This window comes from Mustela putorius, unplaced genomic scaffold (genome assembly GCF_011764305.1).
Source record: "Mustela putorius furo isolate JIRA1106 unplaced genomic scaffold, ASM1176430v1.1 tig00000695_pilon_pilon_pilon, whole genome shotgun sequence".
Taxonomy (NCBI): Eukaryota; Metazoa; Chordata; class Mammalia; order Carnivora; family Mustelidae; genus Mustela; species Mustela putorius.
Genome location: NW_025421447.1, coordinates 7800881 through 7825542, shown reverse-complemented (window position 1 = coordinate 7825542; position 24662 = coordinate 7800881). Strand labels below are relative to the sequence as shown.

The window sequence follows — 24662 nt, the reverse complement described above, 5'->3', positions numbered from 1 at the left end:
AGGGAAGCCGGGCTATGGGATAGAGTAAGTAGGGGAATGACCCACGAATGGGGCCACGAAGGGCTCTTCAAGAATCATGTTAGGGCCGGAATCTTTCTGCTAGGAGGCAGCTAGCCAGGGGAAGCTCTGAGAACTGAGTAGTTCTTCCGTAACCTTTGCCAAAGTAGGCATGGTCAAGCCTCATGGCCTCTCGTTTTTGTTTTTCCTCCATGAGGTCAGGCACAGCAGAGTAAGGCTGCAGGGTTGGGAAGACAGCTTGAGAAAGGAGGAGGTCTGGGGAGGAGAAGCCGCTGGTAAGGACTGCACAGGGAAGCAGCTTTGGGACTGGCCGAGACCACGCCCCAAGGTGTGTGCGGCACTGCTCCCAGCCCCGCCTGTGGAGTGAGGGAGTGCGATGCCTCTGATCAGGAGCTCATGGCTCAGATTTGGTGGGGGGATGAGTTTTGGGTGCTGCCTGGGGCTGGAAATGAGACTGCACCCGGGTTCGGGGGATCTGCAGTGTGGAAGGGAGCCAGGGCTCTTTCTGCCAGCCCCTTCCCCGTTGACTCCCCACTTTGGACCTTGTGGCTTCCTGCAAGGCGGAGAGAGAAGGGAAATACAAAAGGGAAGGCGGCTGTGGGCCAAAGAGAAGGAATCGACGAAAAGACACTTCCGTTCACTGTGGCCATTCCTCCAGATGATTCGAAGACTTTGCAGATGTCTTTTATTAAGTTTGATTTTTTTTTTTCCAGCTGAAGTCAGGAACCCCAAATGATGTCTGAGTTACTTTTCAAAGCATGCCCCCCCTTTACTCTTTACAGAAGGACGACCCGAGTTCTTCTGGAAGCATTAAGGTCCCAGCAGAGCCGGGAGTTTGGAGCAGTGGTGTGTGCAGTTAGTGGGGGTGGGAGAAGGGGTTCCCACCCGAGACTGGCGTTCGAGCACTTGACTTTAAAGAATCCTGGTAAGAAAGTGGGGCTGCAGGAAACCACGATCGCGAGGGATGTGACCTGGGCGTTGGGACTCCCCAGTCAGGTCAAGTGGAACAGCAGAGGTGCGGTGATGTAGAGCCCGTAGTAACTTGGGGGGGCCTTTTGGACCCCTTTCTAGAGATGAGCTCTAACATGCGTTCACTTATGTAGCTTACTTTGCTTAACTTTCGTTAAATCCTTGTATTTTCTTTGGATGGATTCTCGCTGGCCTCCCAACTTCTCAGGTCATGAATTTTCATCCTCTTTCCTAATGAAAAGCGTAAATGTCTCCTCTAATAACGATTTTAGCTCACATCACACATTTGGATACGTGGCATTTTTATTACTTGGTCCTAAATATTTTCTGTTTTCTGTTAGGATTTCTTCTTTAACCTATGAGCCCTTCAAAAGGATAGTGTAAAAATTTCTGAATGTGGGTTTTTTAAGTTATCTTATTACTGATTTTTATTTTACTATTATTTATTTAAATTTATTATTTATTATTTTTTTATTTTTTAAAGATTTTATTTATTTTATTTATTCATTTTTAAAGATTTTATTTATTTATTTCTGAGAGAGAGCAGAGGGAGAGACAAAAGGACAAGCAGACTCCCCACCGAGTGTGGAGCCTCACACGGGACTTGATCCCAGGATCCCGAGATCATGACCTGAGCCAAAACCAAGAATCAGGCACTCAGCCAACTGAGCCACCTGGGCGCCCCTTGCTCCTGATTTTTAAATGAATTGCATTGCAGTCAAAGAATGTAGTTCACATAATAGCATTCCTTGTTTTTGTTGAGGCTTTAATGCAATGTGTCGTCTCATTTGATGAGCGTTCGCTGTGTCTGCAAAGAGCATTAATTCTGTTATTGTTGGTTATGGGATTCCATCTGTGGCCATCAGGGTAAGCTCTTAAATTCTGTTTAGATCTTCCTCACTAATTTTTCTCTGCTTGGTCTCTTAATTACTGAGAAGTGTCTTCAAATCCCCTGGTGTGTTTTCTCAACTAAGTATGCCTCCCCTAACCAATATAGTTTAGTTTTTCCTGTTTATGAACTTTTACAGGAATGAGTCTCATGGTGTATGGCTTTCGTGTCTTCCTTTTCACTCAGTATTAAATTTTTTAAGTTTCATGTCTACTGCTTTTCTTTGGTATAATTCAGAAGTTCTCCTGGTGTGGCCTGTGGACCCTCAAGGTTTCCCTAAGACTCTTCCAGGGGGCCCGTGAGGGCACAACTGTTCTCCTGATGATTTGAAGACATGATTTGCTCTTTCCACTGTTGGTGATGCAACTGATGGTAGAAGAGTAATGATGGGGAAACCGCATGTATCTTACCACAAAAAGAGGCAGGGACTCTGGACTATACTAATGGTCATTTTAATCATTGCATGTGAGAACAACCTTGAGAAAGCAGGAGAGATGATCGATTTTATTAAATGTCAATCCTGGAGTACACGTTTTTTTAATACACTGTGTGAGGGGCACCTGGGTGGCTCAGTCGGTTAAGTATCTACCTTCCCCTCAGATCATGATTCTAGGGTCCTGGGATGGAGTCCCGCGTTGGGCTCCCTGCTTGGCAAGGAGTCTGTTTGTCCCTCCCTCCCTGCCATGCACTCTCTCTCTCTCTAATAAAAAAAAAATAAAAAAATAAAGGAAAATCTTTAAAAAATTAGGATTTAGAGAAATTGTTTTATCACTGAATGTGACAGCTTGTCATCACTTGAAACCCTTGCTGATGAGATAGATGGTGATATTAATGACTGATTTTTTTTTTTTTAATGTCAAATAGTAAAATGTCATCATTTGGAAGACTTGCCTAGGAATCCCTGGGTGGCTCAGTTGGTTTAGCATCTATCTTTGGCCTGAGTCATGATCCCAGTATCCTGGGGTCAAGCCCCACATCGGGTGTCTTGCTCAGCAGAAAGCCTGGTTCTCCCTCTCCCACTCCTTCTGCTTGTGTTCCCTCTCTCCCTGTGTCTCTCTCTGTCAAATAAATGAAATCTCAAAAAAAAAAAAAAAGAAAAAGAAAAAGGAAGACTTGTATAAGTCATTGAGACAATGGTTTTGTTTTTTAGATCTTTTTAAAAATTTTATTGACTTGACAGAGAGAGACACAGCGAGAGAGGGAACGAACACAAGCAGGGGGAGAGGGAGAAGCAGGCTTCCCACCGAGCAGGGAGCCCTACATGGGGCTCGATCCCAGGACCATGGAATCATGCATGACCTGAGGCAAAGATGCTTAAGAACTGAGCCACCCAGGCGCCCCTGAGCCACTGTTTTCCAAATGATGTGTACATTGTTACAAAGTCATGCAGGGATAAAAGAGTCTTTCCACAGGCAGGGTAAGCCACTGGATTTTGATGTAGGTCAACAGCATGCAAGTTCATGGTTAGGATTTCAGACGCCACCTTGCCTCAGATCTTGAACCAATTCTCACTTCTGGGGTTTTGATGCAGCATCGAGGACGTAGCTCCACAGTCATGTAAAAAGGCAGTTAAACTGCACCTTCCTTTTCCAACTAAGTATCTTTGCAAGGCTAATTTTCTTCAGACGCTTCAACCAAGACAACATAGCACAACAAATTGAATGTGAAGACATAGGAAAATGGAGCTATTTTTGTGAAGCCCCATAATAAAAAAAGACCAGCAAAAACATGAAACACCACCACCCTTCTCGCTCTGATTTCAGAAAACGTTATTTTTTATGAGAAATGTTATTTATGTTAACATGTATTGTTATTCTAAAATTAATAGATACACAATTGCAAAAACTTGGCAACATATATAGTTATATAAAGCAAAAAGTTTTCCAAGTCTTTGATTTCTAAGAGGGTTTCAGGGCCCTGAAATTAAAAAGGTTGAGTTATTTCATTCCCCTTGTCAGAGCGTACGGTACCAAGCTTCTTGACCCGCTTTGTGCGTTCAGCACATTTTGGGCATCTGTGTTTCCCAGTCCGGGGCTCGTCCCTGGGGCACACAGGCACACCTTTCTGTCTGTAGATAAGGAAGGGAAATCTTGCGTGCTGGGGTACACGTCTGTCTAACCCATGCATTCAGCTTTTCTGGGTAAAGCCTGATGTAGTGGAATTCCAGCGGGAGACAGAAGGTCCTCGAACCAGGTGTTGTGAGAGCTCAACCAGGGGGCAGTTTACCCACACGTGGACAGAGTTCAGCAGACAGGTGCGGGCCGGTCCTGGCGGGGTCCTTGCCTGGTGGTGGCCGGCCCATGCTACAACCTCCATCTTCAGGGACAAGATGGGCCCGAGCTGCTGCCTCGGCTGGGGGAGGGGGGCTATAGGGGGGAGGCCTTCCGCCTAAGAAGGCCTGGGGCCTCCTGACCGCCCAGACGGAGGGGCCTGGCTGGGCTGGAGGCAAAGGTCCTGACTTCACTCTCCTCCTGCCCTTGGTCTGAGAGGGGAAAGTGATGCTGCCTTTCTTGGGGTTAGCCCCAGTTCCACTTGGAGTTGGACTTGGAGTCTCTGCAGCGGGAGAGATGGGGACAAGATTCATCTTTCTCCCAGATGGCTGTCCAGGTGACCCAGTGCCATTTCCTGATAGAGCCCTTTTCTCCATGGCATGTGTCGTGTGCTCCTAAGTTCATGCTCAGCCCACAGTTCTGTATGTGGTCCATGCGTCCGTCTTCTGGCTGAGATCCCACTGTCTCGGTCATGCCAGCTTTCTGGTAAGTCCTGCTGTCCAGTGTGGCCTGCGCTCGTTTTTGGCATTCTTTAGGCTCTCGCTGTAGTTGTCAAAATCTTTGCGTTTGGATATTAATCTTAGAACCTGCTTGTCAGTATCTTGCCCACTCCCACCCTTTCTGGGATTCTGTTTGGGATTTTGTTGATTCTGAAGATCATTTTGGGAGAGAACTGAGATATTTGACATTCCGGTTCACGTATACCCACTGACTTCATTCTTAATTTTTCACAATGTGTTTGATTGGTTTTCTCTGTAGAGGCTAGTACATCTTTTGTTAGATTTATTTTGGGGTATTTGGTTTTTTGGATGCTATTAAATGGTGGTTTCAGCATTGTTTTCTTTTTCTTCTTTCTCATTTTTTAAGATTTTATTTATTTGAGAGAGAGCGCACACGTGCGCGGGGGAGGGGCAGTGGGAGAAGCCGACTCCTCACTGAGCAGGAATCCCGATGTGGGGCTCCATCCCAGGACCCTGAGATCATGATCTGAGCCGGAGGCAGAGGCTTCACCAGCTGAGCTGCCCAGGCGCCCAGCATTGTCTCGTGATTGGTGCCATTATGTAGAAATACTGTTGTCATGTTTTGTTTTTTAAAGATGTTATTTTTAAGTAATCTGTCTGCCCGACACAGGGCTCAGACTCAACCCTGAGATCAGGAGTCACTCGGTCCTCCGACTGAGCCAACCGGGCGTACCCCGTTGTCATGTTTTTTACAAACAAAATCTTACCAAGACCTCTTAATAGGTTGTATCAGTTTAACTGAAGATTCTTTTGGATTATCTGAGAACACACTTACGTTGTCTGCAGATAATGACAGTTTTCTGTTTCCCTTTCCAGTTCTGGCACGTTTTTTCCCTTGCTTTATTGTGCTGTGTAGGACGCTCGGAGAAGTGGTGATCACGGATGGGCATCTTTGTGTCTTTCCAGATCCCAGAGAGAAAGCTTCAGCATTTCCCCATTAAGAATGATGGTTGTTTCATACTCAAAGGGTCTGTCCAACAAGAAGATTTAACAATTTTAAATATCTATGCCCCCAATGTGGGAGCAGCCAACTATATAAACCAATTAATAACAAAATCAAAGAAACACATCAACAATAATACAATGATAGTAGGGGACTTTAACACTCCCCTCACTGAAATGGACAGGTCATCCAAGCAAAAGATCAGCAAGGAAATAAAGGCCTTAAACGACACACTGGACCAGATGGACATCACAGATATATTCAGAATATTTCATCCCAAAGCAACAGAATACACATTCTTCTCTAGTGCACATGGAACATTCTCCAGAATAGATCACATCCTCGGTCCTAAATCAGGACTCAACCGGTATCAAAAGATTGGGATCATTCCCTGCATATTTTCAGACCACAATGCTCTAAAGCTAGAACTCAACCACAAAAGGAAGTTTGGAAAGAACCCAAATACATGGAGACTAAACAGTATCCTTCTAAAGAATGAATGGGTCAACCGGGAAATTAAAGAAGAATTGAAAAAAAAAAAATCATGGAAACAAATGATAATGAAAATACAACGGTTCAAAATCTGTGGGACACAACAAAGGCAGTCCTGAGAGGAAAATATATAGCGGTACAAGCCTTTCTCAAGAAACAAGAAAGGTCTCAGGTACACAACCTAACCCTACACCTAAAGGAGCTGGAGAAAGAACAAGAAAGAAACCCTAAGCCCAGCAGGAGAAGAGAAATCATAAAGATCAGAGCAGAAATCAATGAAATAGAAACCAAAAAAAACAATAGAACAAATCAACGAAACTAGGAGCTGGTTCTTTGAAAGAATTAATAAGATTGATAAACCCCTGGCCCGACTTATCAAAAAGAGAAGAGAAAGGACCCAAATAAATAAAATCATGAATGAAAGAGGAGAGATCACAACTAACACCAAAGAAATACAAACTATTATAAGAACATACTATGAGCAACTCTACGGCAATAAATTTGACAATCTGGAAGAAATGGATGCATTCCTAGAAACATATAAACTACCACAACTGAACCAGGAAGAAATAGAAAGCCTGAACAGACCCATAACCAGTAAGGAGATAGAAACAGTCATTAAAAATCTCCAAACAAACAAAAGCCCAGGGCCAGACGGCTTCCCGGGGGAATTCTACCAAACATTTAAAGAAGAACTAATTCCTATTCTCCTGAAACTGTTCCAAAAAATAGAAATGGAAGGAAAACTTCCAAACTCATTTTATGAGGCCAGCATCACCTTGATCCCAAAACCAGACAAGGATCCCACCAAAAAAGAGAGCTATAGACCGATATCCTTGATGAACACAGATGCGAAAATACTCAACAAAATACTAGCCAATAGGATTCAACAGTACATTAAAAAGATTATTCACCACGACCAGGTGGGATTTATTCCAGGGCTGCAAGGTTGGTTCAACATCCGCAAATCAGTCAATGTGATACAACACATCAATAAAAGAAAGAACAAGAACCATATGATACTCTCAATAGATGCTGAAAAAGCATTTGACAAAGTACAACATCCCTTCCTGATCAAAACTCTTCAAAGTGTAGGGATAGAGGGCACATACCTCAATATCATCAAAGCCATCTATGAAAAACCCACCGCAAATATCATTCTCAATGGAGAAAAACTGAAAGCTTTTCCGCTAAGGTCAGGAACACGGCAGGGATGTCCATTATCACCACTGCTATTCAACATAGTACTAGAGGTCCTAGCCTCAGCAATCAGACAACAAAAGGAAATTAAAGGCATCCAAATCGGCAAAGAAGAAGTCAAATTATCACTCTTCGCAGATGATATGATACTATATGTGGAAAACCCAAAAGACTCCACTCCAAAACTGCTAGAACTTATACAGGAACTCAGTAAAGTGTCAGGATATAAAATCAATGCACAGAAATCAGTTGCATTTCTCTACACCAACAGCAAGACAGAAGAAAGAGATATTAAGGAGTCAATCCCATTTACAATTGCATCCAAAACCATAAGATACCTAGGAATAAACCTAACCAAAGAGACACAGAATCTATACTCAGAAAACTATAAAGTACTCATGAAAGAAATTGAGGAAGACACAAAGAAATGGAAAAATGTTCCATGCTCCTGGATTGGAAGAATAAATATTGTGAAAATGTCTATGCTACCTAAAGCAATCTACACATTTAATGCAATTCCTATCAAAGTACCATCCATCTTTTTCAAAGAAATGGAACAAATAATTCTAAAATTTATATGGAACCAGAAAAGACCTCGAATAGCCAAAGGGATATTGAAAAAGAAAGCCAACGTTGGTGGCATCACAATTCCGGACTTCAAGCTCTATTACAAAGCTGTCATCATCAAGACAGCATGGTACTGGCACAAAAACAGACACATAGATCAATGGAACAGAATAGAGAGCCCAGAAATAGACCCTCAAATCTATGGTCAACTAATCTTCGACAAAGCAGGAAAGAATGTCCAATGGAAAAAAGACAGCCTTTTCAATAAATGGTGCTGGGAAAATTGGACAGCCACATGCAGAAAAATGAAATTGGACCATTTCCTTACACCACACACAAAAATAGACTCAAAATGGATGAAGGACCTCAATGTACGAAAGGAATCCATCAAAATCCTTGAGGAGAACACGGGCAGCAACCTCTTCGACCTCTGCCGCAGCAACATCTTCCTAGGAACAACGCAAAAGGCAAGGGAAGCAAGGGAAAAAATGAACTACTGGGATTTCATCAAGATCAAAAGCTTTTGCACAGCAAAGGAAACAGTTAACAAAATCAAAAGACAACTGACAGAATGGGAGAAGATATTTGCAAACGACATATCAGATAAAGGACTAGTGTCCAGAATCTATAAAGAACTTAGCAAACTCAATACCCAAAGAACAAATAATCCAATCAAGAAATGGGCAGAAGACATGAACAGACATTTCTGCAAAGAAGACATCCAGATGGCGAACAGACACATGAAAAAGTGCTCCATATCACTCGGCATCAGGGAAATACAAATCAAAACCACAATGAGATATCACCTCACACCAGTCAGAATGGCTAAAATCAACAAGTCAGGAAATGACAGATGCTGGCGAGGATGCGGAGAAAGGGGAACCCTCCTACACTGTTGGTGGGAATGCAAGCTGGTGCAGCCACTCTGGAAAACAGCATGGAGGTTCCTCAAAATGTTGAAAATAGAACTGCCCTATGACCCAGCAATTGCACTATTGGGTATTTACCCTAAAGATACAAATGTAGTGATCCAAAGGGACACATGCACCCGAATGTTTATAGCAGCAATGTCCACAATAGCCAAACTATGGAAAGAACCTAGATGTCCATCAACAGATGAATGGATCAAGAAGATGTGGTATATATACACAATGGAATACTATGCAGCCATCAAAAGAAATGAAATCTTGCCATTTGCAACAAACATGGATGGAACTAGAGCGTATCATGCTTAGCGAAATAAGTCAAGCAGAGAAAGACAACTATCATATGATCTCCCTGATATGAGGAAGTGGTGATGCAACATGGAGGCTTAAGTGGGTAGAAGAATAAATGAAACAAGATGGGATTGGGAGGGAGACAAACCATAAGTGACTCTTAATCTCACAAAACAAACTGAGGGTTGCCGGGCGGGAGGGGGTTTGGGAGAAGGGGGTGGGATTATGGACATTGGGGAGGGTATGTGATTTGGTGAGTGCTGTGAAGTGTGTAAACCTGGTGATTCACAGACCTGTACCCCTGGGGATAAAAATATATGTTTATAAAAAATAAAAAATTAAAAAAAAAAAAAAAAAAAAAAAAAAAGAATGATGGTTGTTTCCATTTTGTTTTGTTTTTAGTCTTGATCAGATTAAGGGAAGTTTCCTTCTGTTCCTAGTTTTTATCCTGAATGGGTGAACTTTTTAAAAATCCTGATTGATGTTAATTTATCAAATGTTTTTCCAGCACCCAGTGAGATGATAGTGTGATTTTCTTTTTTTGTGTGGCTATTTTGTTATCGTGGTGAATTATATATGTTTTTGAGTATTTAAATGACCTGGGAAGGAACAGATAGTCTCTTTATATACTACTAGATTCCTTCTGCTTGCTAATATTTTGTTGAGGATTTTTTAAATAATTTTTTTGGTAAAGATTTTTATTTATTTATTTATTTATTTGACAGATGGAGATCACAAGTAGGCAGAGAGAGGGGGGGGGAAGCAGGCTCCCCGCCGAGCAGAGAGCCCGACTCGGGGCTCGATCCCAGGACCCTGAGATCATGATCTGAGCTGAAGGCAGAGGCTTTAACCCACTGAGTCACCCAGGGGCCCCCAATATCAGCATTTTAATCAGAATATCCAGCTTATATACATGTACAGTTTGACTGAGATGGACCATCTGATTCCTGCTTCCTCCTGGTCCGGCCAGTTCTGTGCCCTCCACCACCCCCGTCCGGATGAAGCCACCTTTCTTGTTACTGTTGGAGCTTCTTTCCTCTACCCCCGTGATGTGTTTTGATCCTTCTCTTCGTTGTTCCCTCGACGCTGCCCAGACACATCATAGCCCCCTGTCAAGGCTGAGGGTTGGCTCTGAGCCCCTGGCCTGTGTGCTGCGGCCGCTCTCTGTGTCTTCACATACATTTCCGTCTCTCTCATTTTCGGAGAGAAGGGAGGGAGGAGCAGGGTGGGGGGAGAGAATCATCAGCAGACTCCCTGCTGAGCGCGGAGCCCGACGGGGGCTCGATCCCACAACCCTGAGACCACGAGTTGCGTGCCCTGCCACGGGGCCAACAGGTTCAGCTCGGATGTGCTCGGGCTGAGTTTTCTTCTCTAGATGCAGCTTGGAGCTTGGGCTTGTTGCCTGTGGCTCGATGCCTTTGGTCAGGTTTGGAACATCCAGAGCCATTGTGTCTTCGGAGACGGCTTCTGCCACCTGCCTCTGTCCTCCGCGGACACAGATGCTCTCGGGTCACCTTTTCATCGTGCCTCATGGAGTCTCTGGTATTTTTTTTTTTTTTAAGATTTTTTATTTATTTGAGAGACAGAGAGCACAAGTAGGCAGAGAGGCAGGCAGAGAGAATGAAAGGGAAACAGGCTCCCCGCTGAGCAGAGAGCCCGATGTGGGACTCGATCCCAGGACCCTGGGATCCTGACCTGAGCTGAAGGCAGAGGCTTTAACCAAGTGAGCCACCCAGGCGCCCCTGTGTTGCAGTTTTCATCTGGTGTTTTCTTTTTATGATTTTTTTTTAAGGCTTTTTATTTATTTATTTACTTACTTACTTATTTTTACAGCTCCTCCTTTATGGTTTTTCTTTTAATGGTTCCCAGTTCTCCAGCAGAATTCTCGATCCATTTTTCACTCACCTGAACACATCCGAGATGATAACACAGGGCGGCACAGATGGACTCACAGGGCACGTGGGGGTAGCCTGTGGTCATAGTCATCAGTGTCGCGTCCTCTGTCGGTTGCCAACCGGGACTGTGATTTTGCTGCTCTTGCTGACCCAAAGCCCGTTCTAGAGTTCCGCTCTGGGCAGGCAGTCAGGCAAAGGGGACGAGCACGGGGAGCCCGCCAGGGGTTGGCATCCCCCCCTGCTGGGCTTTGTGCTGTGCGAGGCCCGGTGTTCCTGGGACACCCATGACTCTCGGGGTGTAGCCATGAGCAGCCCGGGGGAGCTGGGGGGGAAAGCTGGGGGTGTCCACCCTCCTCCTGGCCCTTGTGCGCTGCTAATCACTCTGCCCGGCCTCTTGCTTCCCTGCCACAGCATTGGGGTTTGTAACTACCGTCTGTGGAAGACAGGAAGAATGATGCTGGATCGTCAAATACTCGGTCGCTGTCACATGGTCCATCCTTCTCTTAAATGTGGAGCGTGGTTGGTTTGGTATGTTTGCATCCAGGTCCGGGCGTGCTCACCTTATGCAATTAGGCGTTGTGTCTCCTGTAATCCAAACGTTGTTCCTGTCCTGGCGGTAGCCGTGTCCTTGCGTGCCGTTCCTCCGGGGGTCAGGCCACCAGTGGGGAGCACTGTCCACATGCGTCATCTCGTCGGAGCCCGCGCCCCCATGTTGGACGGCTCCATGGCTTATTTGGGGGTGTGCGTCCACACCACCCTGCACACTTACAGGCGCACGCACACATGCACGGGGCAGTTTCACATGTGCTTGGGACGATCGCTCTTTTTATAGAATTTTGGCCTTTCTTACCCCAAGGAAGCCACAGTGGTTCCTGTTTTGGTGACCTCTGCTTTGTTTTTTGTCTTCATCTGTCCTTGAAGTATTTTTGTCATTTTACCCTCGTGCCTCCTTTCTCTGTATTATGCACCTTCGTCCTACTTCTTATTGCGAAGGGAGCTCCCGGGATAAACGTGCCGGGTCTGTCGCTGCATTTCCAGATGCTGTTCTACTCCTTACTTTCCCTGCTGTGGAGTTTTGGTTTTCTATCTCGGATCACTCCCCACAGCTTTTCCCGCATGTGCTTCTGTTCCGGTACATGGAGTCCCTGCTCTAACTCTGTTTCTGAAAATATTCTTTTAACTTATCTTATTGGTGATTTCCTTAGGTAAATGTTTTCTCTGAAGCCTCTGGTTGATGATGTTTTCCTTCTTTTATCAGGTTTTGGTTCTTTTTTTTCCCTTAAACACACATGTGAATTTATGTGGGTGCAGTGTTTGCAAACGGTGTGGGTGATCTCTCTCCTTCTGGGTGGTGGCCTGATGTCCTCCCGAGAGCTCTGGGTGGGGAGTGGCGTGTGTGAGACCCCCCAGTTCCGTCCCATGTTCGCTCTATGCCCCGGCCTTGACCTCCATGCTCACTTGTTTCCTGGTTCCGCATCCTTCAAACCTTGAAATAATGTGTATGCACATTCCTGTCTTAACAGGAGGCCTGGCACTCATAGGGGTGGGGAGAACCTCCTGATACTGGACGGGAGACGGGCATGCCAGGCAGAACAATCTGCGTACATACAAGCCTAGAGGCGTAAAGCAGCATAGCATGTTTGAAAAATGGCAGGCTTTTTGTGCAGATGTGTTACTCTGTCTCCCTTAGGTCAGCTCAGCAACAACAGGAGCTGGGGTCTTAAAGGCTGTGCAGACATCCCTCAGGCCTTTGTGGTTCTTCAGAGTGTTCTCATGGCTTCGGCAGTCAGTGTGTCCGGCTCTCACTGGGTGTTCTCCTGCACTTGCCTGCTATAGTGAATCCCCTTTCAGCATCCCGCCATCTCAGTATGCTCCAAGGGGGTTCGCTATCTTACCCACGCATCAAATCATTCTTCCCATCCATCAGTAACATTTCCAGCCTCTCAAGCTTGAAAACGTGGAGCTGTCGTTAGCTTGTGTCTTCCGTGGCCTTTATACTCAGAGCTTCTGAGTGCCTTTGAGTCTCCCTCCCACGTCAGTGTTCTCAGGACTCCCCGCTTCCCTCTCACTGGGGCCCGGTCACTGTGCTGGGACTGGTGCAGTAGTCTCCACTCCCCACTCCTCATCTCTTGCCCTTTGGTATCTTTTCCATGGAGTTGCCCTATCTACACTTTACAAACATGCTTCTCCCCTGCATCTCCCCTGAACCTCTGCTAGTGGATCCCCTATGCAGGACACACTAGGTTGTTGAGTCAGCCTTTCTAAGCTCCTGCCGCCAAGCACATTCCATGACACAAACTACTTTCAGCGATGCTGAGCTTCTCGCTCTGCCTTGGCTGTCTCCTGCCACCCAATTTTATGTTTTAATACGATTTTTTAAATCCCTTCTTTTAACTTTTAAATAGCCTTTGAAAGAACCTCGGAGACCATCGATGCCTGAATTTCATACCTCGTTTTACAGTTTCTGATGAGATGGCCCTGACTTTCAGGATCTGGGGTTGGTTGTGTATTCTGTTCCAGAGTTTCTGTCCTATTTATAATCCTGTTCACCTTTCTCCTTTTCTTTTTGTACCACTTTCTTTTTTGTGCCTTATTTTCTGTGTTTGTTGAGTGCACATTTACTGTCTTTGTACCTAGAGTGTGTATTTCTTGAAGGTACGTAATGTCTCATGTGTGTGTTCAGGCACTGAATGAGGTCTGATTGGAACGTCAGGGTCTCAGAAACATATTTTAACAACATATCGCCCTCCTGCCATATGCCTTGGGGAAGATAGGGGGACACAGTATCGATCCCATTATCTATCAGTTCTACAGGAACCCGGTACTGGAGCCAACTTCCAGATAGTTCAAAGGCAGCTCTTGAAGCCGTAAGGTTGAATATTGTATTGCCTGAGAACATTTTTTACTCCCCCTGCTTGGCAGGCACAGGATACCGATGGTGATTTAACCTTGTTTTTAGATGATGGACTCATATTTGTGAGACTGAGTCATCTTTGTAATCCTAGACCTCAGAAGAGCGCCCCCAAGGTGGGAGACACATATGTTGGAATGATTTCTGATTTAAGTGTCATTAAGACCTGCTACCACGTCACCCATGCTGTGAGATGTTAGACCGAACTTCCACATTTTTACTTTCTTGGGGGTTTACTGTTTGTTTGTTTGGTTTGTGGTTTTTTCTTTTTGGCCAGTCTGTAATTTACCTCTTTTTTTTTTTTTCCTTAAGATTGATTTATTTATTTGATAGAGAGAGAGAGAGAGAGCACGCGCGCACAAGCAGGGGGAGAGGCACAGGGAGAAGGAGAAGCAGGGAGCCCGATGTGGGACTCAGTCCTGGGACCCTGGGATCCTGACCTGAGCCAAAAGCAGACGCTTAACTGACCAAGCCACCCAGGCGTCCCTGTAATTTACCTCTTATAAAAGAGAAATGTAGGGCACCTGGGTGGCTCAGTGGTTAAGCCTCTGCCTTTGGCTCAGGTCATGATCTCAGGGTCCCGGGATCAAGCCCCACATCGGGCTCTCTGCTCAGCGGGGAGCCTGCTTCCCCACCTCCTTCTCTGCCTGCCTCTCCCCGTTGTACTTGTGATCTCTCTCTCTCTCTCTGTGTCAAGTAAATAAATAAATAAAATCTTTAAAAAGTGAAGTGCAGACTGTGTAGCTTTGTGACAGCCTGTGATCTCATTTCTGAATGGAACAGCGGTGAGGTACATAGAAAAATTCTTTGAGGTAGATCGTTGTGGCTTGTCTACTTGTCTGCATACAAGTTAAACTCGACAAAATATGAAATCAAGATTGCCTAGCCTTAGTTTCCTCACCCTTACGGAGACCCCTGTGTTTCTTGCCTCCCATTGCCTTTCTGTAGCAGCACAGGGAGGCTGGCCGGGGGTATGTGCCATGGTGGGGAGGCCCGGAGCTGGCCAGGGTTCTCGAGGGACCTGAGCTGCCTGAACGAGACAGAGCCGGGGTCTGAAGCCCCGGTGGTCAGCGAGGGCTGAGGTCTCAGGCTCAGTGTCAGCTCAGAAGTAAGACAGGTGCCCCGCTTCCGGTGAATGGGGGCCAGAGCCTTTCGCCTTTTGTCCTCTCTCTGCCCCTCCCCCCAGTGGGAGGTGTGATCCATGACCGTGACTCTAGGGAGTCTGCGGGGGAGCAGCTCGGACGTGGTTCTGACCACTTACCTTCTTCGGGCCGGCCTGCATTCCCCTGTTCGAGTGTTCAGAGTCCGGTGGTCTCTCGAGAGCCTTCTGGTGGCAGCTGCCCAGGGTTCCCACCTGTGTGAACGCAGCTATTGTCCTTGCGGAAGCGGGCCCTCGCGCTGGACACCATCAGTCCCCAGTTTCTGGAGATGTGGTCCCCCAGCTCCCCTTGAATAGAAGGCCTTCATCACGGGGCCACGGGCTGCCCTTTCCCAGGTGCCTCGGGCCCTCCTGCCACCACCCCAGTGTGAGGCGGACAGTTTTGTGCACTCTTCTCAGAAGTCATTCTTAAGGAATTTAAACCCCCAAATCAAAAGTGCACTCAGTGTCCATCCTGAAAAGTGGTTATCGTGCTGATCAGGAAAGGTTTATGTGCTCTGGACTAGCGGCTCGGAAAAACTGGGGACCCATGAGTTCCCAGCTGACTCAGTGGGTGGAGCACATGACCCTTGATCGCATGGTTGTGAGTTCAAGCCCCACGCTGGCTGTGGGGAGGATTTAAAAGCAAAATCTTAAAAAAAAATAACAATTGAGGCTCTCCCCAAAGAGCATCCGTGTGGGTTATGTTCATCGGTACTCACTGTATTCGAAATGATAGCCAAGTTAAAATGTATTTACAAATTCCCTTAAAAATAGTAAACCATTGTTTTCTTTAAATAAATGCATTTCAAACAAACGTATGACAAAGATAACATAAGTAATTTATCTTTCATGAAAAAAAAAACCATATTTTCCGAAGCAAAAAATTTAGAGAAGTTTTAACATTTTTGCAAATCTCTCTACTAACCACCTTTTCAGATCATCAAAGGCCCCTGCTCCAGGCGCTGTGTGGTTTCTGGCCGTCTGATGTGTTCAGGGACTTTGGGTTTTCATTTTTTAACACGATTTTGTTTTTCTTCCAGACGTACTCTGGACTCTTCTGTGTAGTCATAAATCCTTACAAGAATCTTCCAATCTACTCTGAGAACATTATTGAGATGTACCGAGGGAAGAAACGCCACGAGATGCCGCCGCACATCTATGCGATCTCGGAGTCTGCTTACAGGTGCATGCTGCAGGGTAAGTGGGAGCGTCCGCGGCCCAGATACGGTTTCGAAGGACAGGTCGGTTTTCCGTGTGTGTGTGTCTATCTGTTCTCCAAAGGGCTTTCAGCTTAAAATAAATAAATAAATAAAAGTGTAACAGATGTTTATTGTAGAAGAATTTTGAATTCTTAAGATTGGAACGGGCAGCGTGGTCATTTTCTGGAGGAAGTTAGGATTGCCATCATAACTACGCCATGTTTGTCTTTTCACAAAAAAGCATCTAGTTTTTATGTATATTTGCTCTCCAACCAGCGCAAGCCAGTGTGATTAGAGCTGTCTTGCACTAGGAATTAGAACCCACAGGAAGAGCCACAGGAGGAATAACAGAAAAGGTAGAGGCCGCCTTGGGGAAAGGAAGGTCATAAAGTATTTCTGTCTTAAAACAGGGAACGTTCGAAAGCACAGGTAAGTCGGTTGTTCTCGACTGTTCCCCTTTGGATTTAGGATAAAATGTACATGGGAAGAGTCACTCATTTGCATCATGCCTTTAGACACAATGTTTACGGGGGGGACATTTTCCTGGAAGCCAGAACGTAGCAGTTTCAAACACATTTCATGTTATCACTTGAAAAGACAGCATTAAACGTGGGCCTTCCTGGTGTTGTGTGAGTTCTCCTGTAGTAACGCTCCCTCTCCTTTCATCGTTTCAGAAAGAAACTTCATAAAGTGTGATAAGACCTATTGGTTCTTTTTTTTTTTTTTTAAGATTTTTTTATTTATGCTTTTGAGAGAGATTGAGAGAATGGGGTGAGGGGCACTGGGAGAAGCAGGCTCCCCACTGAGCGGGGAGCCCGACGTGAGGCTTGATCCCAGGACCCGGGGATCGTGACCTGAGCCGAAGGCAGACGCTTCACCGACTGACCCACCCAGGTGTCCCAGATCTATCGGTTCTTACAAAATAGTTTGGTCATCTTCGGGAACGGGATATGTTGCTTCCGCATGTCACCGTCTTGCGGGTCGCAGAGGCTGGATCTGAAATTGAAGGGCAGTGTGAGGGCATTCACCAAGTGCACTGCCCATCTCCCACTGCTTGTTTGTGCATGAGACCAGAACCCTGGCCAACGGGAAGTACTTCAAACCTAGGAGAGCGTCATCGATGGGTGAGGACAGGGGAATATCCAGAATCCGCTCAGGCTGAAAAAAGATGACGTTTAATGCCCTTTCTTAGCTTCAGGGCCAGAGAGTCCTGAGAAAGACCCACAGCCATGGGGAATTGCTGATCGTGGAGAGAGGATGGTCAGCTGCTTTGCTCTCCGTTCTGTGTCTGCGTGAAAAAGAAGCCTTATATACGCAGAAAAGCATTTGTAGGAATGAGCAGCCTTGGCCTTACAGGGGAGAAGAAACTGGACAAAGTATATTCCTTCTCTCATTGAGTCCGTATTTCCCATTGAAATGAGTCCATTCTCCCAGTGGGGATGGTTGACCCTCTCTGGTCCCTGAAGTGTTTATCAGAAAGGGGAGTTTCCAGAAGGCGGTGGAGGGCGGGGGAGGTGATGGTCACGTGACCATTCTAACTTCTCAAAAGGCCAGGAAGTTTCAGGCTGTTGAGCTTCACATACTTGCCAGGGAAGGTTCTAGAATCTGTTGCAAACAGCCTAAGAACAATACAGAAATATGCTCCACATTCCTTTAGCTCAGTGGGAAGGGAAAGTACAGGAGACAGTGTTAAGAGAGAATCAGGACATCCCCATGCCATTCCATGGTCTTTTGTGACATCCTCATGGCTGTTTTGGAAAGGGTGCCCGGAGGTGCCAGTTGCGGATGGAAGCTGTCTAGTTTGTCGGGGTGTCCCCCGGCGGGATCCCGTTGGGACATTTTTATCCGTATACTTGATGCAGGATGCCTGCTGTAAAATGTATAGATAACTTCAGTGTAGTAAATACAGTTGATGAAAAGAAAGAGAATTCTTCAAGTGATCTTGACAGGTTGAATGGGAAAATTGAATCTGACCAAATAGTTAAGAGTGATTAAATGTTAACGTCCCACTACTGGGTTGCCCAACCAGCCACATGCCTACGGAGCAAGGAGAGTGTAGCTTACCAGCATATCACATTATCACTGATACCATTATCAATGCCAGAATGAGCATTTACTGAATATTACTGTGTGCCGGGCCCTGGGCTAAACGTTTTATGTGTATGATGTAATCTACAACAGCCATCGTCTGAAGTCAAAAGAATTGGCTGTCCCTACTTTACGGAGGCACAAAGAAGTTAAAAACTTGACCCAAGAAAATGTAGGTAGTAAGAGGTAATGAACTAGGGTTCAAAACCAAGGCAGTGGGACATCTTCTTTTCCACCATAATAAAATTCGATATGAAAATTAAAAAGAGACACCTGGGTGGCTCAGGGTTAAGTGTCTGCCTTTGGCTCAGGTCATGATCTCAGGGTCCTGGGATCGAGTCCTGAATCAGGCTCTCTGCTCAGCGGGGAGTCTCCTTCTCCCTCTCCCTATGTCCCTCCTTCTGCTTTTGCATGTGCACTGTCTCTCTCTCAGATAAATAAATAAAATCTTAAAAAAAAAATTAGTTGATAGCTTTGATTACATAATAATCGAAAAGTGTGACACAAAATACTAACCAAAAACCCCCTTCTAAACAATTCCATCACGTTCCACTCTGTAGGTCAGGGCTACGGGCCGATGTCCTACATAACACATTGGGTTGGGACACATACTACGTTCATCAAAGTATGGCTCACGGTAGTTACCAAAGCTGCTCACGTAGGTTTCCAGTTACCAATGTGAGCAAAGCCGCTAACCAGGGGAGGATTCAGAGCATAGGGTCCCACCAATCAGTTGCTGCTTTAACGCACAAAAACAGAAGAGAGCTTACCTTTTTCCCTAAGTTTGGATTCTCGGGGATTCTGTATTAATAAAATGCAGTGTGTGTCTGGCACATAGTAGGTGCTCAAGAAAGTCATTGAATGAATGAATGAAAGAGTTCTCAGGCACAAAGTTGATGGCAGAAATCACAAACTCCTTTCTCATTAGATTTATACCTGCGTAAAATAATACCTTAATGTAAGTAGGCGTTACATGTTTTTTAGGACTAAGTGGAACTTTAAACTTAAAAATTTCCAGTTGCGTAGTGTCGATACATAGAAATATCTCTAAGTACATGTATTGGCTTTGTATCTTACAACCTGGCAAAACTCACTTATTCTGGAAGGTTTTTTGGGTCGAGTGTTTGGGATTTCCCGTGGAGACCATTGTGTCCTTTGCCAACAGAGACATTCACCATGTCCTTCCCATCTTACACTTTGGATTTTTTTCTGGCCTTGTGCTGTTGAATAGACGGGACAGCAGACATCCTGGGCTCGTTCCTGGTCTCGGGGACGGCATTCCGTTTTCTGCCTTTAAGGCTGCTCATTAACCAAATTCGTGAAAGTCTCCTGTATTCCTGGTTTGCTCAGGCATTTTAAATCTTGAATGGTTGTTGAGTTTTGTCCAATGTTTTTCTCCGTCTGTTTGGATGACTAGGTGACGTTCTTTAGCCTGTGGTTACAGTGAGTAAAGTGCCTTTGGACACAACTAATGTTGCCTTGCGGGACAAATGTCACCTGTTAGTCCTGTGCTCCCCTCTGTATATTGCTGGAATGGATCTGCTAGCATGTTAAGAATTCTTGTGTCCTTGCCGATGACAGATATTTACCATTTTTTTGTATTATCATGTTTCTGTAGTCACAGTGTCAGGGTGAGGCTTATCTCTGAGAATGGGTTGGGAGCTCCTCCTTCCTCTTCAGTTTTCTGAAAAGTTTGATAAGATTTTTTTCCTTAAATGTTGTGTTGAATTCACCGGTGAAGTATGTTTTCTTTGTGGTAAGGTTTTTAATTACACATCCTGTTGTTTTTTTAACTGAGGTATTGTGGACATTTTATGAGTTCCACAGATTAAATTTCTTTAATAGATTCAGGGCCAATCAAGTTACTTCTTCTGGAATGAGCCTTAGCAGATTTCATCTTTAAAAAAAGTTGTCCCTTTCATCCTGGTTGTCAGGCTGGGATTTGGAGTAGTTATTCTCAGATATTGGTTTTTTTTTTTTTTTTTAAGATTTTATTTATTTATTTGACAGAGAACACAAGTAGGCAGAGAGGCAGGCAGAGAGAGAGGAGGAAGCAGGCTCCCTGCTGAGCAGAGAGCTGGATGCGGGACTCCATCCCAGGACCCTGAGATCATGACCTGAGCCGAAGGCAGCGGCTTAACCCACTGAGCCACCCAGGCGCCCTCAGATATTGGTGTTTTGTGTCTTTTTCCTGATCAGTTTACCTAGAGGTTTATCAATTGTATGATTTTTCTTTAAGACCCAGAATTTGGTTCCTTTTTTCCTCTTTTTCCTGCTCCCCATTTCTTTGATTTCTTTTTTTTTTTTTTAAGATTTTATTTATTTGACAGAGATCACAAGTAGGCAGAGAGGCAGGCAGGCAGAGGAGAAAGCAGGCTCCCTGCTGAGCAGAGAGCCCGATGTGGGGCTCAATCCCAGGACCCTGGGATCATGACCTGAGCCGAAGGCAGAGGTGAGCCACCCACTGAGCCACCCAGGCGCCCCTCTTTGATTTCTGTTCTTTCTCATTTCCTGGCTTCTATCTCACTTGAATTCCATTTGCTCTTTTCTGGTTTTTTAAGGTAGGAGCTGAGGTCATTGATTTGAAACTGTTTCCGCTGCTGACATAGGATTTAACTCGGCGTGGGTTTATCAAGGATCCGCGTGTGGGATTCTTGGGGTTGCTTGGGAAAGCACTGAGCTAGGAGAAGAGTCTGTAATCTTCAGCAGGCTAGTTGCATTTTTGAAAGTGAAATTGTTTCCCATATATACCAGGGGGAGGCTTTGTTTCCATTTACAGGTTTTTAGAGGTCAAGGTCATTGTGCATTATTATAGTGCTTTTGTTGGCCCTTGAAGAATAATGAGGATTCATGATGCGGAAGAGAGGGATGGTGGGATCACAGTTGGAGAGAATCTTGGAGGTGATCAAGCCCATACCCTTATTGCACGGCTAGGGAAACTGAGGCCTGAAGCCATACAAGACCAGACGGACAAACACAGAGGGTCAATATGTGGGGCCAGCAGTGTTGTTCTGGTTTTTGTTGGGCCGGGGGGTGAGAAGCACGGGGAGTGAAGGATGCTGCAGAATTGAAGGGTGGGCTGTGGTTGTGCAGGTCTCCAGCTGGAAGGAAGAAAGCCATCTGAACTAATTAGGAGGCAATTGAATTTTGGTTAATTTATATGCATTTTGATGTTTGTACTATGATAACCAGTTTGGAAAAGCCGTAAAAATCATGCAATCATGGAGTTCTATGGAAGTTGCTCAGGCAGACCTGGAGAATATAGGGGGCTCGGGGCTTGCATTCTGGGGGGCTTGGGGCTCGTGCTCGCAGTGAATAAGCAAGGACCTGATAAAATCCCAGTATCTTAGGTCAAGGTGCTGGCGCCAGCAGGTGTCGATGCCACATTTAGAGATGCAAGGTGAGTTTGCAACAGAGGGGGACCAGCACCCAGGGGTCCAGTGCCCTGCAGTCAGCCACCCTAATCAAGGCTAACGTCACCGTGGGAATAAGGACAGAAGACAGCCTGACCTTGGGCAGCTCATTCTAGGGGGCAGGCAGCCGGTGGTATCGTCTAACTCCAGAACAGGGTTAAAAGAAGGACGCATTGAGGACCCAGAGGGAGAAGGTCTGGGAAGCTTCCCCAGCGCTCGCCCCTGGCAGCCGCGGGGCGTGGGCAGACTCCCCCACCGGCTCCAGGAACACTTCTCACCTGTTCAGCACATAGGCAGGCTCGGAAGTGATTGGAGGTCCCACGTCCCACACTGCGGCTTCGTCCGTGGGCTGGACGTGGGTTTGAATTTCACCCTTTCCTTTGAAAAACCGAGCTGAAGACTCAAATCACGCTTCACTTTAAAATCACGTTCGATCCCCCCCGTGGCACGTTCTTTTGTCATTTTGGGGACAAATGCCACTTGGACTGGAGACGGCCGTTAGACTCAGCAGTGTTTGTCCCCCTTCCACCTTCTCCACTTAGTGTGTGATGATTTTTTTTTTCCCCTCCTTTAAGGTCAAGTTAAATCCAGTTCCTCTCCAGTGGTGGGTGTTCTGGAAGCCGTTTTGAAAGGCAGCGGTTTGCAAACCTGACCCTGCTTCAGAATCACCTGGGGTTCCTCTTTATAGAGGGCGAGGGAGGGTCAGCCCCTGCTGGCCTGAAACTGATTCCATGAGGGAGGGACCGGGGTCGCATGTTTACAGGACTTCTCAGGTGAAGCCAGTGACGGAGCTGGGCTTGCGCATCAGGCTTGATGAGGGTACGTAGCCCCCGAAGCTGGGGCCGTTGTTTACCCCCTCAGCACCTGGCATTACCACGCGCCAAAGAGACTGGCTTCAGGGCTCTGGAAGGGGCGGGGAAGCGTTACGGGAGAGACGCAGAGTCTGCAGAGTCCCCAGCGCGATGTGGACCACGACTGCAACTTTGTTATATCAGGTCTTTAAAAAAAGCAGGCAAATGGTCACTTTGTTTTTTTGTGTTCTTTTTTGTTTTCTAGATCGTGAAGACCAGTCAATTCTTTGCACGTAAGTAAATATTGAACATTCTGACTTGTTTGTGATTCTGTTGGAAACTAAAGCAATTGTTTCTTGGTTGTTTGCTTTTTTTTAATTTAATTTTATTTTTTTGGTCTGGGAGGGGGAGAGTAGAGCAGTAATTTTAAGAATTGGATGTAAACCTTACAGTGACCATTTTAAGACTGAGATGGTATAGGTTGCTTAAATCCAGGGTCGCTGTTTGGTGGTCACACTGGGCGTCTCCCACATTTTGCAGTGTTTATCTGGGAAACCTTCATCTCTAGTTTCTGCGTGCACCTGGTAGGCTCCTGGACATGTCGGCAGTGTGTCCGCATTACCCATGGTCACCTGCCTCGTGTGCTGGATGCTCGAGCACCGGGAGTGAATGAAGCCATATCCACAGCGGGATGCCATTAGATTGGCTTAGCAAAGAATCGTTAGCTAGAAAGACCAGCCTGGCTTCAGTGTGGGCTGCATCGGAAGAGTGATCGGGAGGCTGTCAGTCGGTGCAGGCAAAAGCTGGAGGTATGACTGTGCCAAGTGTGCAGGGGAGTCACTGGAGGGCCTGGGGTGTCTGTTTGGCAGCCTGTAGGGGAAGTGCAGGCCCTGAGTGGAGGCAGTGGGTGTGGGGGAGGACCTGGCTGCAGTGCGCACTGCCTCTCTCACTACCCGCCTGGATGTGGAGCTCAGGAGAGGGCTGCCCCAGGTGCAGGCCTGTGAGAGGGGCTGCCTCCAGAGGACGGGAGGGAGAAGGCTGAGTGTGGAGCCCCTCGGAAAGGCAAGAGTCAGGCAGAGGTCAGGGAGGCTGAGGAGGCAGGAGGGTGTGTGTCCGTGGCTACGGCCAGCACAGAAGCCTGGAGACGGGGTGAGCCCCACAGAGACCGGGGCCCTGGGTGTGTCCGTCCAGCACCAGGGGCTGAGATGAAGGCAGAGGCCAGATTACACTCGAGAAAGGATGGGAGAGTGGAAAAGTTAAAATCCCAAACCGCAGGTGTAGGCCTGCTGCTCTCAAACTGTGGGGGAGAGTGAAGGGCAGTTGTTGGAGACTGACCGAATCTTGCTGTGCATGGTCCAGCGTTTACCGTGGACGAGTTTGAATGAGGGGCTGGAACCTTCTGGTCTCTAACTTCTCTTTTCCCTGATGTCGCAGCTCCGGTATCTGATATAAGCCAGGGGAGGAGAGGTGGAGGTAGCAGGCACGGGTCTGCTTGTTGCGTACGTTTTCTCCTAGCCTTGTTCAGCCTCTGGGGTTGTGCAGGTGAGCTTTTCCTGAACAGCCAACCAGCCTGGCACATCATGGCTTAAAATCCTCCTCCCGGCAACTGGGTTGTCTCAGCTGGTGTTTCCACCACTGGGGCTGCTCCTGTCTCTGCTGTGGGTTCTGGGGAGGGGGGGTTGCAGCTGCTGGCTCTTGGGGGGGGGCAAGGTTCCAGAAGCAGCAAGACAGTGAGCCCCAGTGCATGAGCCTCGTTCAAGTTCCTGCTCCTGTCACCTTTGCGGTCTTCCTAGCCCCAAGCAAGACACAGGGCCAAGGCAGGGGGAGCAGATAGAGTGAGAGTGGAGACGGTTGGGACCATCGCTGTGGTCCATCCTCCACCGGAGAGCGGCGGAGTGGAACCAGATCCCGTCCATCAAAAGGTGGAGCCGTTGCAGCAAGTGGGGGACAGCAGAGCAAGGGAACAGAGAACATGAGGTGGAGAAGCTGTCCCATGGGGCATGGGCAGAGGGGAGCGCACTGTTGGGAGGGAGTAGACAGGTCAGGACAGTGTAGGGGTCTCGATGGAGTAGAACCAATGATGCTGGGGATGCTGGAGGCAGAGCAGGAAAAGCAGGCAGTGAGGCCGTGGGCAGAGG

General features: G+C 46.6%; 1 protein-coding gene and 1 long non-coding RNA gene across 7 annotated transcripts in view; one reads left to right on the top strand and one right to left on the bottom strand.

The window, feature by feature from the left end:
- MYH10 (myosin heavy chain 10) overlaps window positions 1-24662 on the top strand; it is a 121588-nt gene that overhangs the window by 8399 nt on the left and 88527 nt on the right. For all 6 annotated transcript variants that reach the window (XM_045083358.1, XM_045083360.1, XM_045083361.1 and 3 more), the window contains exons 3-4: window positions 16074-16230; window positions 22790-22817. In XM_045083358.1, the coding sequence (XP_044939293.1) occupies window positions 16074-16230; window positions 22790-22817 (185 nt within the window). The remainder of the gene's footprint in view (window positions 1-16073; window positions 16231-22789; window positions 22818-24662) is intronic.
- On the bottom strand, window positions 16225-17833 carry LOC123392936. Its single transcript, XR_006607666.1, has 3 exons — window positions 17336-17833; window positions 17152-17228; window positions 16225-16323 (listed from the first exon to the last, which is right to left on the bottom strand). It is a non-coding gene; the product is annotated as an uncharacterized LOC123392936 (long non-coding RNA).